Below are 13,039 nucleotides of genomic sequence, written 5' to 3' on the forward strand. Positions count from 1 at the left end.
ATTATCTGAATTAGAATCAGAAACTATTAAAAAAAACCCCTATATTAGAAACAACTTTTGATACAATTCAAAATAATAATTATAACCAATAAAAATGGTCTACTCAAACTAATTTTGAAGAATTTTCACAATTCTTGCATTCACTTTCTTAGTAAACAAGTAATAATGTATTAAGCAGCCATTCACTATGAAATGTGAAATTCAACCATTAAAATCAAGTCTATACATGATGATCTTTAATCTGCCCAAAGACCTTTTGTAAGTATAACACGACTAGTGAAGGCTAAATTTTAAAATACAATCACCACTTTACCAGGTTGCCAACCACCCCATTCCACATACACCCAAGTAACGGTTTTACTAAGTTCATTCTGGCACTTGTCAGTCACTCAAAACTGCCAAAAGGCTTATTTTCAAAGAAAGAACTTTGTAGTAACACAGGTCCTGCTGCCTCCTAACGTATGATTTTGGTATTTCTTGACACAGAGCTACCAAGAGCATTTCCTGTAATGGTCCATACGTTCAATATCTATCCTGTCCAATTCAGGTAGCCACGTGAGCACGTGGGTAGTGTGACTAAAAAACTCAATTTCTAATTTTCTTTCATTTTAATTCATCTAAATGTAAATATAGCCACATGTGGCTAGTGGCCACTGTATTCAACAGTTCTAGAGTCTCAGAAGATGAAGGCTGGGCCCAAATGGACTCAGAGAATCAACCAGCTCCATCTTTGGAGTCCAGTCCGATGACGGCAGAGGACTGAATCTCCTCAGACAAATATCCTTGTGTTTTTTCCTATTTCATATACAAACACACATACGATCAAGCAGACTGGCACTAGACCAGCTGCAGCTCACCTAGTCTGTTTCATCCCTTTTTCTTTCCATAAATTTCATTTCATTATTTTTTTATGGAGGCACTGGAGGTTGAACCCAAGACCTCGTGCATGCTAAGTATGTGCTCTGTCACCGAGCTATAACCGCCACCTTCACCTAGTCGGTTTGGATGCTAAATCTACACTATTAAGCAAGCTATGATCAAAAATGACAATGTTAACTCAACATATTTAAATAGGTTCACTAAAGACTATATTTTTGTATAGAAATAAATAAACACCAACACAGTGGTAACTCTCCCAAGGCCAACATTACAGAAGTGGGGGTCTTACCAGGTTTTTCCTAGCTCAGTGAGCCATGTTGGGATGTTTCCTGTCATGATGACTAAAGGGTCTTGAAGCTGCCTATTTGCTTTTGCTGTCAACTTACTGTTAATAAATTCACTAGTTGGGATAATCTCCTTGCACACTGCATTCTGTAAAATGTTAGGAAAAAAGTCTATTATGTAGTAAAATACTAGGATTTTATTCACTATCTCTTCTTTTATTCCCAAATATGTATACAGAGTGCCTAGATTTCACCCGCTGGTTTCCAACATATCTACACCTTCTCACTGTATGTTCCAACCCAAATGGCAATTTTAAAAAAAAAATGGCGGTACTGGAAATTGAACCCAGGACCTCGTGCATGCTAAGCACGTGCTGTACCACTGACCCGCACCCTTCCCACCACAATGGGAATTTTTACAGTGCATGGTTGAAACACCCTAACCCCCCACATACCACTGGCACCAGCTCTGGTGCCAACTGATGTAGCAGCTAATGTTTCACACAAGACCAACACTTTCATTCTTCCCTACATTCTGTAAGTACTGAAGATAGCATTCAACTTTTACTGGAGTTCTAATTAATATACATCTTAACTTAAAACAAATGAACTTTTAATTAAAAGTACCTAAGATTTTTTAACTATAATAAATTCACATTCAGTTTTTCATGTTGTAGCTTACTTTTATAAATTATAGCTAGAGAATATTTTACAAGTCTGCCAAGAGAACTAATCCAAGAACATGGTCCAGGAAAAAAAAGTTGTTCCCACTGATGAGTATACTGTACTTCACTGGGCTAGGATCCCTGCTGTTCAGCTGAATCACTGTTTCTGCTTCTAGTACAACAGGAAGTTGGTCAAGCAATAGACAGAAACTATGAGATTACATGCAATGAACAAGACATCAGGGAAAAATTAAAAACTAAGCAACATTACTTACATCATACAAATAATACCAGTATCGACTGATGGCATGTAAAACTCTTAAAAGAAGAATCACATCTAATGACGGGTCTTCAAAAGTTATATTTTCAGGTGGTGTGGGTATGAGGTAAACTTCTAAAGGATTTGATACTGATGGGCACACTCCATCTAGAGGGCAGGAGATCAAAGTTAAATGTTGATCAAAGTTAGAAAGGCGAAGCCAAAGGAGACAGTGTCATCTCATCACGCTTAAAATAGCAATCACAAGTGCTACTGAGATTTAACGCCTGGTATCTTATTAGTAGAGTACTGATAGCTTGAACATCTTTTTTTTCCTTTTTATCATACAGACAAATCATCCAGGCTTACAAATTCATTTTCCCTCCCATACCCACATATTACAAAGGAGAAAAACTGACTCCATTGCATTTCTCCTTTATGGCAGAAAAACAGCTAACAAAAAATGGCCAGAAAAGAGTAAAGACAGAATGTTGAAATTTAAGTTCACGTGTTACAGAAATTTCCTGGATTTTTCATATCCAGCTTAAAATGGCCATATAAGATAGACAAATACTCCCCAGTTGTACATCTGATCAAAGAGATTTGGTTATTTAATCCAAGGCTTAGGACGTGACAGACTGTGCCAGAATCTGCAATTCCTTTGGTTTTAGATTTCATAAAGTAACAGCGTTAAAAACACAAAAGAACAACAACAACAAAAAGTAAGGGATTGAAACTTTTGTCATTTACTTTTACCAAGCAAAGAAATTAAAAATCACAACACTATCACTGCATAAAAGAGAGGGCAAATTTTAATATCAAAAACATAGAAACATATCTCAAAATAAAGACCCTTTTATATAGAACAAACTCAGCTTTATGAAAAAAACAAAAAAAACAAAACAAAACAAAAACAAACCTGCTACAATACCCTTATTTCTGTGGACCAGGGAAAATCTCATCACCACCAATCTCATCCCAATCCTGGGAAACCCCCAATAAAGGGGGTGGTCCCCAAGGAACACAGTCTAACGGTAAGACTTTGTTACTATCATATAAAAAAGAGGGGGAAGAAATGAGCAAAATTAGACTAAGGAAATACTCCAAAAGAAGGTAAGTCACTTGAGGGGGTACGACTACTTTCTGTAGTTATTACCTGGGAAAACTTTTTACTCCTATAATTGTTAGATCATACTATTATAGGGACAATAAAAATTAAGGGCCAATCTGCCAATGACCAGTCTCTTTAGTGAATATGTTCTACTAATGAATTTGTTTTAGCTTTCATGGAAGTATGAATTCTTCATAAGTTTTCCCCAATTTTCCTTCCGAATTTAATTTTGCAGATACTTAATTTTTCATTTTCTAGATATTAAAGTCAGGGGCTTAATTAAAAGCAACCAAACATTCGTAGTAATTTTTTTTATAAATTATATTAAAACATTTTACTACTAGATATAAATCACTCTTTTAAACCTTGAAGACAGGAAGACTACTGCCCCATGCAATCTGTTTTCCTCTTTACATATCAACTTACCATTCCATAACTCATCATGCTTTTTTGCATTTCTAGGGGATGTTTTTGTTGGAGCTGTTTGGGCTCTTCCTCTTTTACCACCAACACAATCTTTATTACTGTCTTCATCCTCCCTCACGGGTTTGTACCTAAAATAATAGGAGAGTATGTAAACCAAAAGTAGACTTTAAAATTGCAAATTATTCTACAAGGCCAAAGTGCAAGCCACAGACACCACTGAGTTACCAGAACAACTCTCTAAGGTCCATCCTATCTCTCCCTGGCTGTGGATGTGGAGAATTACCAATGAAGCTGCTTCCTAGAAAAGACCACCTAAAGACCACCATTCTAGGAGGGGCCCCCTCCTGGGGAGGCAGAGGATGGTTCTGAGAAGAATCATTCTCTTTAAATAAGTAGTAGACATTCATCAACAATGCAAGAGGCTGCACCCAAATGCCTCTGAAGGCTCAGAGATGCCAAACTTGGCCTATTACCTAAAGGAAAATTATGACATTATCTTAAGACATTTTTGTCTTACTCAAAGACTTGAAATCAAGCTACTAGAAAAGTAGATGCAAATTATTACTTATCACCCAAATATGTTTTCAAGTAGACTTAATGAGGAAGTTACACACACACACACACACACACACACACACGATGAAACATTTGTAGTGGTTTTTAATAGTAAAACATAGGATTTAGGGTCTCCTCTATGCACTCCTGATGCAAGCCAGTGAGTAACAGGAATTCCAAAACACACAAACAGTATCAATTCTGATGAAAAACCAAACAAAATCATTTTCAGACTTGCCATATTGTATGCGTTTTTGTCCAGATACCAGCCCTTCCTAGAGGATTGCTCTCATCATCAGTGGACTCCCTCTCATCTTCGGCCTGGATACTGAACTGCCGCACTGCCTGGTACACGGTCATGTTATACGGCAGCAAATGTTCTCCAATGTAAAACTGCAGCCTGTGTCTTACGTTGCCTGAATTTAAGAACTGAGCAGCCTAAACAAAGCAAAACAAAATCCATTTAAGCTATTGGCCCTGAACTTTATACATTAAAACATGGTGGGAATAGTACCTTACCAGAGACTCGTCTATTTCCTCATCAGAGCCGTCATCGTCACTGTCTTCATCATCTTCTCTTACTCTTCCATACCCTAAGGACCCAAAAACTCTGTTAAACTTCTAGCAATTTTATGTGGCAAACAAAAGTCTGCATATACTGGTTAAACTAACATATTCCTAGAAAAATCTGGTATATTCCATTTTGATCTAACATATTCCTGGAAAAACTTGTATATTACACTTTGATCTACAAAGCAGAAAGATCCAAGAAGACTGTCAGATACAAAATGTCATTTCTACTACAGTCCAACAGGATAAATTAGCTCATCACCCAGGTAAACAGTCAACACCTAAGAAGTTTAACATATTTCTACACACTACATATAAAATAAATGATAAGAACACAGTGTCCTGATGCTAGACAGAAGCAGCAATTAACAGGGAAATACATAGATAAAACCCCTTAACAGCAATTTCACCCCAAATGTACATATAAACACACAATACACATATAGAAAGTACCTCTAACTACAAGGTATCTCTCAATAGCTTGTACCAAAGCCAGGGGGTCAATCTTGACAGGTCCACCCTTCCACTGCTTCACGTTTGCACAGTCCGGATGTCTTTGTAACTGGCATTTTAACTGATGTGTGTTGAAAAATTTTAAAGCCTGTGATCCTCTGTTGAGAGAAAAGCTCAAGATAATTTGTGAAAAAAAAGTTATTCTATTATTTTCAAAATCAACATACATTAATTAATTAAAATAAAAGATAATACAAATTCTGCATTTTCTTGAGGTACAAAGCGGCACTTACCAGTTATGTAAATAGTAAAGCCAGCAATTCCAAGTTATTTAGCAAAAGTTATGATAAAACAAGAATAAAAGAGGATGTGTACACAGGAATATGAAAACATTAAATCAACACTGGATCTCTGTCCCACCATGAATCTATCTGAGCAGAAACACCTCACCACTGAATTGAATTACTCATCCGGAATAAAAATTTCTGAACTGTTTGAGAGCCCGCTCACTTCTGCAATATTTTGCCGTTGTTTTTAAACAGAATTTAGTTAGGCAAACAATAAACTCTTTTTTCCTTTCAAAGATTTCAGCTACAAAATTACTTTAAAAACTAACCTTTAAATTTTACTTTGCTGTATTTTTTTGAATGAAGCAGTTTAATAGCTATAAAGTCTAGACCTGGTAATATTTAATTGCTTGCTTCTGGCAAGAAAAGGGCTGACAAGAGTAAGATACAGAGAAGTTTAAACTGAGGTTATCTACAAGGTTTCATAAAGCATGCAAATAAGAGAATGGGAAAGACTATTCCATCATACTGATATACACATTTAAATATGCTATTTTATACCAATTTAGACAGAAATGGAAAACTTCATGTTTTCTCAAACACAGTTGAAAGTGTCCCCTTATTTCATAAAAGCTTCTAAGATAGCACAGCAATTAAAACTAAATATCACTCTACATTAAATTTCAAAGCAGAAAAAACCTAGTACACACTAATCACTTTATTAGTCAATAATGCATATTGTTTTTAATTCAATCAAAATTATTAGAAGTCTTTAAAACAACCAGATTTTATTTTTTTAAAACCAAACTGATTTTTTATTTTTAAGATGGCTAGTCATTAATATTTCAGAAGCTTATAACATTCTGTAAAAACAATGAACTTAGTGAATTCTTTCTGTAGCACTCCTTGAGTCCTACAAAACTACTATATTATAGAAAAAAGTTTTATTAAAACAGTAAAATTTCAAAATAAAAACTTGTTTGTTAAAACCCATCAAAATACAAACGTCACATATAAAATTACATTATTGCACAGAATGTAAATATTTTATTATCCATTCGTCTACAAAATTCTCAGGTAAAAGCTTTATATATATAAGAGTGTATCAATTTAAGGAAAACTACACCTATTGTAACTTGCCAACATAGTCACCAGGCTTTATATTTTCAAAATATATTTAAGACACAGGGTGTGATTTTAAAGAACTAAAATTGCAGGGTGTGATTTTAGAAGTATTTGATTCACTTCTCAGAATATTTAATTTCTTTAGTCCTTTTAGATGAAGGTTCTTCGAGCAGATCAAGATGTTAGAAGACCTCTTGCCACTTTACCTCGACAAAATGTAAGCCTAAAGGCCCCTGGCAAGGGCACACCTAGGCAGTGATCCTTACCTGCCTCCTGTCCCATTCCCACTGGGAAAGTCATGCACTTTGACTGGAAATTGTTCCATCTGGCTGAGGCAGTTGTTCATCTTGTGAACTAATGCCAACAAAGGTGCATTACCCACTGGTTCTACTCTTCCAATGGGCTCTTCTCCAGGAAGCTGAAGTTATAAATAAACCAACATTAAGCAAGGCCTCGTGAAAATGGAACACTCAACAAGAAACTTCAACAGGCATTTTTCACAAGAGATCTATTTTATCTTTTTTCTGATGGATTTGGTTAGAAGAATGTTTAAAAAGAAATTGTTTCAATAAAGACACTCTTTTTGCACAGGCCCACAATCCCGTATTTCCAATTCCTAAGTCCAAAAGGCTTCAAAACACAACTAATTTGGTGGCAAAATCTGACTCAGACAGACACAAGGCCATCTGCAGTCTTTATTTACTTATATTTAGTAGAAATATTCATGTTTTGCTGTAAAAACTGTTTAATGTGTATGGAGTACTATTCAGAATCCACTGGGGATAGCAGGTGACATGTGGTATACACACTATACGGCAGAACTCGTGAAAACCCATCCAGCCCCAAGGAGTTTCAGATAAGAGATTACAGACCTGTTCACAGTTGTAAGCACAGTATAAAACTATATCCAATACTGCTACACACCTAATGACTCTCAAATAAAAACCAGTTCTGCTTTAGGCAGCCCCACAAGTTAAAACACTACAAGCAGTACTCAAATGCCTGCAGACACAATTTCATTAACACACAGGAGAGCTGCCCTTAGCCCTGTTACACAGATGATCCTGAGAAAGTTCTTAAGTTAGTGTAAACAAGTAGAATGACGGTGAGTCGACAGTGTCCAGACTGCCCTCCTGCTGTCACAGTGAGAGCAGTGAAGCTGTTCTGTGTCTTCTGGTCTCATAATCCACATTATAAAGGGAGACTAAGTGCTCTCCAGTGAAATTGTTAGTACTGTGTTTCACATACAAAAAAGAAATGTGTACGTCTACCCTATCTTGTATCTATAGTTGTATTATGTCTACTGTATTCCCCTAAAAAACCCCTGCAAACTGCAATATGTTTAAAAGCAAATATTAAGAAAAAAATATATTCACAGGTGAGAAACCATTACCTGCTTGTCTTAAAGAAGAACAAAGATTCGAGATACATCGACAACAGAATAGGCACTTCCTTCATTAAATCACCATTCTGTTGTTTTACTATTTACCTAATATAAAAAAACCAAGGAATCCAACTGTGTATTATAAGCAAGTTAAAAGCTTTACCTCAATTTCTTGACCAAACTACTTGAAATTACTAGTAGGATGAAAATACACACATTAGCGAACAGTGATTTTCGGGGTTAACTAGGTTTATTTACTAATTTATTTTCTTTTTAGAGGAGGCATCAGCAACTGAACCCAGCACCTTGTACAAGCTAGGCATGCATCCTACCACTTGAGCCGTACCCTTCCCCTAGCGAACATTGATTTTTAAAAGACACACAGGCATTTTTGTTAGATAACTTACTGGAGAAGAAAAAAAGACATGGAGGAATCTCTTTAATCTGATCTCTCTGCTCACAGCATCCTTTTCACTTTTAGATGTCAAATACAGCAACAGTTGTTTCACAAATCCGCTATGCTGGATTTCAAATGACGAAACATCTGATTCTGAGACTATGCTACGGATTTCTACAAGGCACTCAGCTCCACCATCCACCTGAAAGAGTTGAAAAATTATTTCCATATTGATTTTAAGAGCCCTTAGTAAATGCAAAATTCTCATTTCCCCCAAAGCAATCAGATACTCTTAACAACTTTAAAAAAGAAGATAGGGACAGGTAGTGCATTCTTGGTAAATCCTGGAGAAGTATCATCTTACATACATATACATTCACAAAATGTTATTTATTTCATGACAGAAAACCAGTGTCCATACTAACATAAAAAACCTTCATATTCAACCAATGTAGTTTCATTAAAAAAAAAAAAGACAAAGCATGAGAAAATGAATTGAGGAATAAAGAGCTATAATACCAAAATGAAAAGCTATAACAAAAGTTCAAGGTATGGCTTTCAATTAGCACATTTAAGGTCCAAATGAAATGGAAATATTTTGGAAAACATGTACTACTCAAATGACTCAAAGTATATAAAAAATGTAAAAAGACTAAGAACCAGATGAAACACAAAAGGCTTATTAAACCTCTCCCGCCGCTGACTATCCGGCCAAAGGGGACAAGGCGTTAAGGAGGACCCTACCAACGCGAGTACCTGTAGCTGAAGAGGACCTAGAGAAGAGGTGTGCTTGAGGGACATTTCTGAAATCTCTTCATTTGTCAAGAAACGTGGGAGGTGAAGGAACGATAGCCAAAGATCAGATTTCTAGCACATTTAATGATAAAATGAGGAGGCACAAAAGTCAAGGGACAAGTTAAAGAAATGTTGGTGCTGAAGGTACATGTCTGGCTAAAAAGTGGATCTCAGATAGCTCAATCCATGGACAGCTAGAGTCGCCAAGGAGAGAAAGAGCAGGACGAGTCGCCAGAGAGAAAAGGGGCGGCCGGGTACCTGGAGGCCAAGCTGCTGGGCTGCAGCGCACAGTCTCTGCAGGACGTTCAGCGCGGGGTTGCTTCCGTCCATGTTCTCAGAGCTGAAATACCGCTCTACAAATTTATGCGCCTGCTCTTTAATCCAACCTTTGATTTTTTCTCTGCAAGAAGGAAAAAGATATTAAAGTCTCAGTGTGCAAAGACAGAGTTTCAATTTAACTTCTGATCAAAGGCAAATAGTTGCTACATTTAAAATCTTTTTTGGCTTATGCTTATAGACCAATAAATTCAGATTCCACATTAACCCAATTAAGTTTCAGTTTGAACATGGGCTACGATGTACCTAGAGAAATGCACAGGTACTGTGCACATTTCAGGTCATTACATGAAGACCAAAGGAAAAGCTCTCACTTCTTGGGGCTCTACAACCCAACAGTTTCCTAACTGTCACCTGAAAGCAAGTTTACATGACTGCTTTCTGAAGTTTCTGCATTGTCTTTACCTGTGCTCCATGGAGAGCTAAAGAACTGTAGGCCAGAGGCATGCGCCTGTAAGTACACAGCAAGCTGTGACAACTGAAACCTCTGTGTTTAAATGACAAATTCTGATGGCGTCAGAAATGCATTTGCTTAGCTATTTTTATTAACTGAAATTCAGAACCACCAACCAACCAAAGCAATCAATCAAAGAGCCTGTGGTCTTTCCCAATGGAATTTGATTTTTAAAAATTTATTTGCAGAGGAAGTAATCCTTGTTAGTATGTTACTCCAGAGCCAAGACAAAATAAAACTATCCTCAAGGATTTTTTAAAAATGCTTTTTAAAGCCATAAATTAGTGTGAAAGTTTGGATGACAGAATTCAGTTTCCAAAAAATGGTTTTCTACCCTAAGATCCTTAAGTTCCCCTGTAAAGGGCAGAGGAGGTATCATAAAAGAACGGGTGTGCACATGTGTGCATGCGTGTGTGTGTGCGCACGTGTGTGCAGAAAATACAGCAGTTCTCCCTTGTCTGGGACCAAAGGAACAGGTTCAATGGGAAACATACTTGTTTGGTTTTGAACATACACAACTCCCAACTGGAGAGGCTGAAAGGAATTTTCAGCTGTAAGACTGGATGCAGGATAAAGCCAGACACAGGGTTCAAGAACTGAGACTGTACCCCATCCTTGAGCTGTGCCGCTTCTAAGCACAAAGACCTGGGGCCATGTTTTATCTCCACAGGAATAAAAGTACTGACTGAAATCATGTAAAGTTTTTCTAACCTGAGAACAGAAGTAATACAGAATGCCCCCCACCTCACCTATTATTGGATATGGTGTCCTTTGAGGCGGCCCTGGCAAGACCACTAACTCCCGCTGTTCGCGCTGGTTCGATGTTGTTGCTGTTGGACTGTGCACTTAACCTTCCCCATGTTTTTGGATTCAAGCTTGCCAGGAAAGAAGATTTAGGTGACTGAGTAGTCGTGGGGCTTTTAGCTTTGAAAAGAAAAGAGAATGATGGTTAAATTACTTTAGCATAACTGATGAAAACCAACTGAATTTTAAGATTCTCACTCTTTTAATAGATTAATTAATCAGCTGAAAGACCTAGTAACACTGGGAATTCAGGAAACTCAGGCAATGCAGATACCTTAAGGAAACTCAGGAAACTTCAAAGTTATCAGCAGTTTTAATGACGTACGTATCTTTAACTGCTACCATCTTTCTCTTTACCTCCCTACAGTTTTATCAAAAAAAAAAAAAAATTACCTTGATTGTCTACTTTGTCATCATCTCTTGGAGGTGAATACTTCGGCCTTCTTGACCCTCGTTTTGGCAGTCGTTTTCTCTTTAGAACATCACTTAATCGACTATCACACAGAAAAACACGAGATAAATTTGGAATGACCATGATTTAGTATGATCACTCATTTAAATACAAGCTAAAATGACAGGAAAAAATGAGCTACAAAAATACTGTCACAAGAGTATTTTTCATTTAGTGATTATTTAATGCCAGCTCTGCACCAGTCTTGTTCTAGAGGTGCAAAGACACAGAAAATGATTAGTTCAGAAAACAGCTGGCTACTTGACTACACTGAACTAGTAAAAACAAAACCAAATAAACAGACTATTTCATTAATCCTATGTTAAACTGCACTATAAAATATAGTAAATACATAAAGTATACAAAACAAATATACAATACAAAGAAGCAATATTGAAAAGAACTATGCAATCACAGACTAGAATATATTAAATTTGAATACCGTATTTCTTCCCTAACCTAAATGACAGTAAGTAAAATATACATAGTATTGAGTGTTAATATTATCAAAATACTTTCCAATACTACCCAAAGTAATTTCATGGTATGTAATGGCAACATACTAAATTAATACATTTATAAATACTTTCCTTAAAAATAAAAATTATCTATAAGCAAATACAGCCAAGTGATAGTGTGAATAACCTATTTTGAATTAGAATATATGAAACAGAACAAACTTAGCCTTTGTGTACATTTTTCACTATTCTTAACAACACTAGAAATAGTTTGGAATACCATTCTTCGAATAACAAAGCTACATAAGACGAAAAAAGTTCTGTTTCAGTTGGTCTTTGACCCAAGTAAGAAAAATTTTGATACAAAAGTTTTAGTCTTCCAACATCTGACGGGTCTAATTAAAACACTTAATAACGTGTTCAAATATACCTGAAAATCAGGACGAACGAGCTTTCAAAGAATAAACTTAAAATATGATTAAACAATTCCACCTTTACAAATTTATATAAACTTTTCATTTGAAACCGTATGAAGAGAAAAGGAACCACTTAAAACTCTGCAAGTATTTTTAAGAAAAAGATCCTTTCCTCCTTCTTTCCTCCTCTTTCTGATTATAGTCAGAATCTATAATCAAATCTAATTCCTTAAAGTGCTCAAAAATGCATCTGTCTGAGCTGCATTACATTTTTCTGAGCATCTATGATACATCTCAGGCACCATGCATGCCTGTGCTACATAGTAAAACCCTGCAATAACTTAAGGCTATTGCAGCAGCTGGGTGAGGGAGTGAGGCTAGGGAGGAAGGAGAGAGGCGGGCAAGGCTGGGGGGGAACTGACAAGACAAATCCAACTTGAGGACAGGGAAGGTGGGGAGTACCTGGTATTCTCTAGGTCCGAATTTCTTGGATTGAGCCCATGACATGGTGTCACCTAGATCCAGCAGCTTCCTAAAGTAACAATTACTATGCCAGAAGTCCCAGAATTGCCGAAATTTTATTTAAACCAGAGTGGAAGACCACCACCAGGGGGCACCAAAAGCAGCTGGGATCCTGAGCTCGCTCAGTTTCACAGAACATGCCACCTTGCAGTTTACAAGATTAAATTTTTGGATCCAACTTACCAAGATCTACTTTTCAGCTTAAAAGGAGTTAAAAAGAAGTATTACACTGAGTACATTATGAATTTCAGAACTGAGTTTGGTTCATCATGTACTGTTCAGATAGCAATATTAAGTTTCTAACATCAAAGAAACAAAAACACTTTTAGAGTGTGATTTGTTTTAACACAACAAAATGAAAACCAGCACCAGGGTCTGGTAATCATCTCAGCAGTACAGTACAACAGA

At 36.5% G+C, this 13,039-nt stretch overlaps 1 protein-coding gene across 17 annotated transcripts in view; it reads right to left on the reverse strand.

Annotated features, from left to right (window-relative positions):
* Positions 1 to 13,039, reverse strand: part of TRIP12 (thyroid hormone receptor interactor 12) — a 132,737-nt gene that overhangs the window by 19,612 nt on the left and 100,086 nt on the right. For 12 of the 17 annotated variants that reach the window (XM_045517427.2, XM_074364448.1, XM_074364451.1 and 9 more), the window contains 11 exons: positions 11,178 to 11,278; positions 10,730 to 10,904; positions 9,449 to 9,590; positions 8,406 to 8,597; positions 6,881 to 7,032; positions 5,203 to 5,375; positions 4,699 to 4,772; positions 4,418 to 4,617; positions 3,625 to 3,752; positions 2,104 to 2,255; positions 1,169 to 1,311 (listed from right to left, as the gene is read on the reverse strand). In XM_045517427.2, coding sequence (XP_045373383.1) covers positions 1,169 to 1,311; positions 2,104 to 2,255; positions 3,625 to 3,752; positions 4,418 to 4,617; positions 4,699 to 4,772; positions 5,203 to 5,375; positions 6,881 to 7,032; positions 8,406 to 8,597; positions 9,449 to 9,590; positions 10,730 to 10,904; positions 11,178 to 11,278 — 1,632 coding nt within the window. The remainder of the gene's footprint in view (positions 1 to 1,168; positions 1,312 to 2,103; positions 2,256 to 3,624; positions 3,753 to 4,417; positions 4,618 to 4,698; positions 4,773 to 5,202; positions 5,376 to 6,880; positions 7,033 to 8,405; positions 8,598 to 9,448; positions 9,591 to 10,729; positions 10,905 to 11,177; positions 11,279 to 13,039) is intronic. The other 5 variants (XM_074364446.1, XM_074364447.1, XM_074364452.1 and 2 more) reach the window with 1 other exon arrangement.

The sequence above is a fragment of the Camelus bactrianus genome, chromosome 5 (assembly GCF_048773025.1).
Source record: "Camelus bactrianus isolate YW-2024 breed Bactrian camel chromosome 5, ASM4877302v1, whole genome shotgun sequence".
NCBI lineage: Eukaryota > Metazoa > Chordata > Mammalia > Artiodactyla > Camelidae > Camelus > Camelus bactrianus.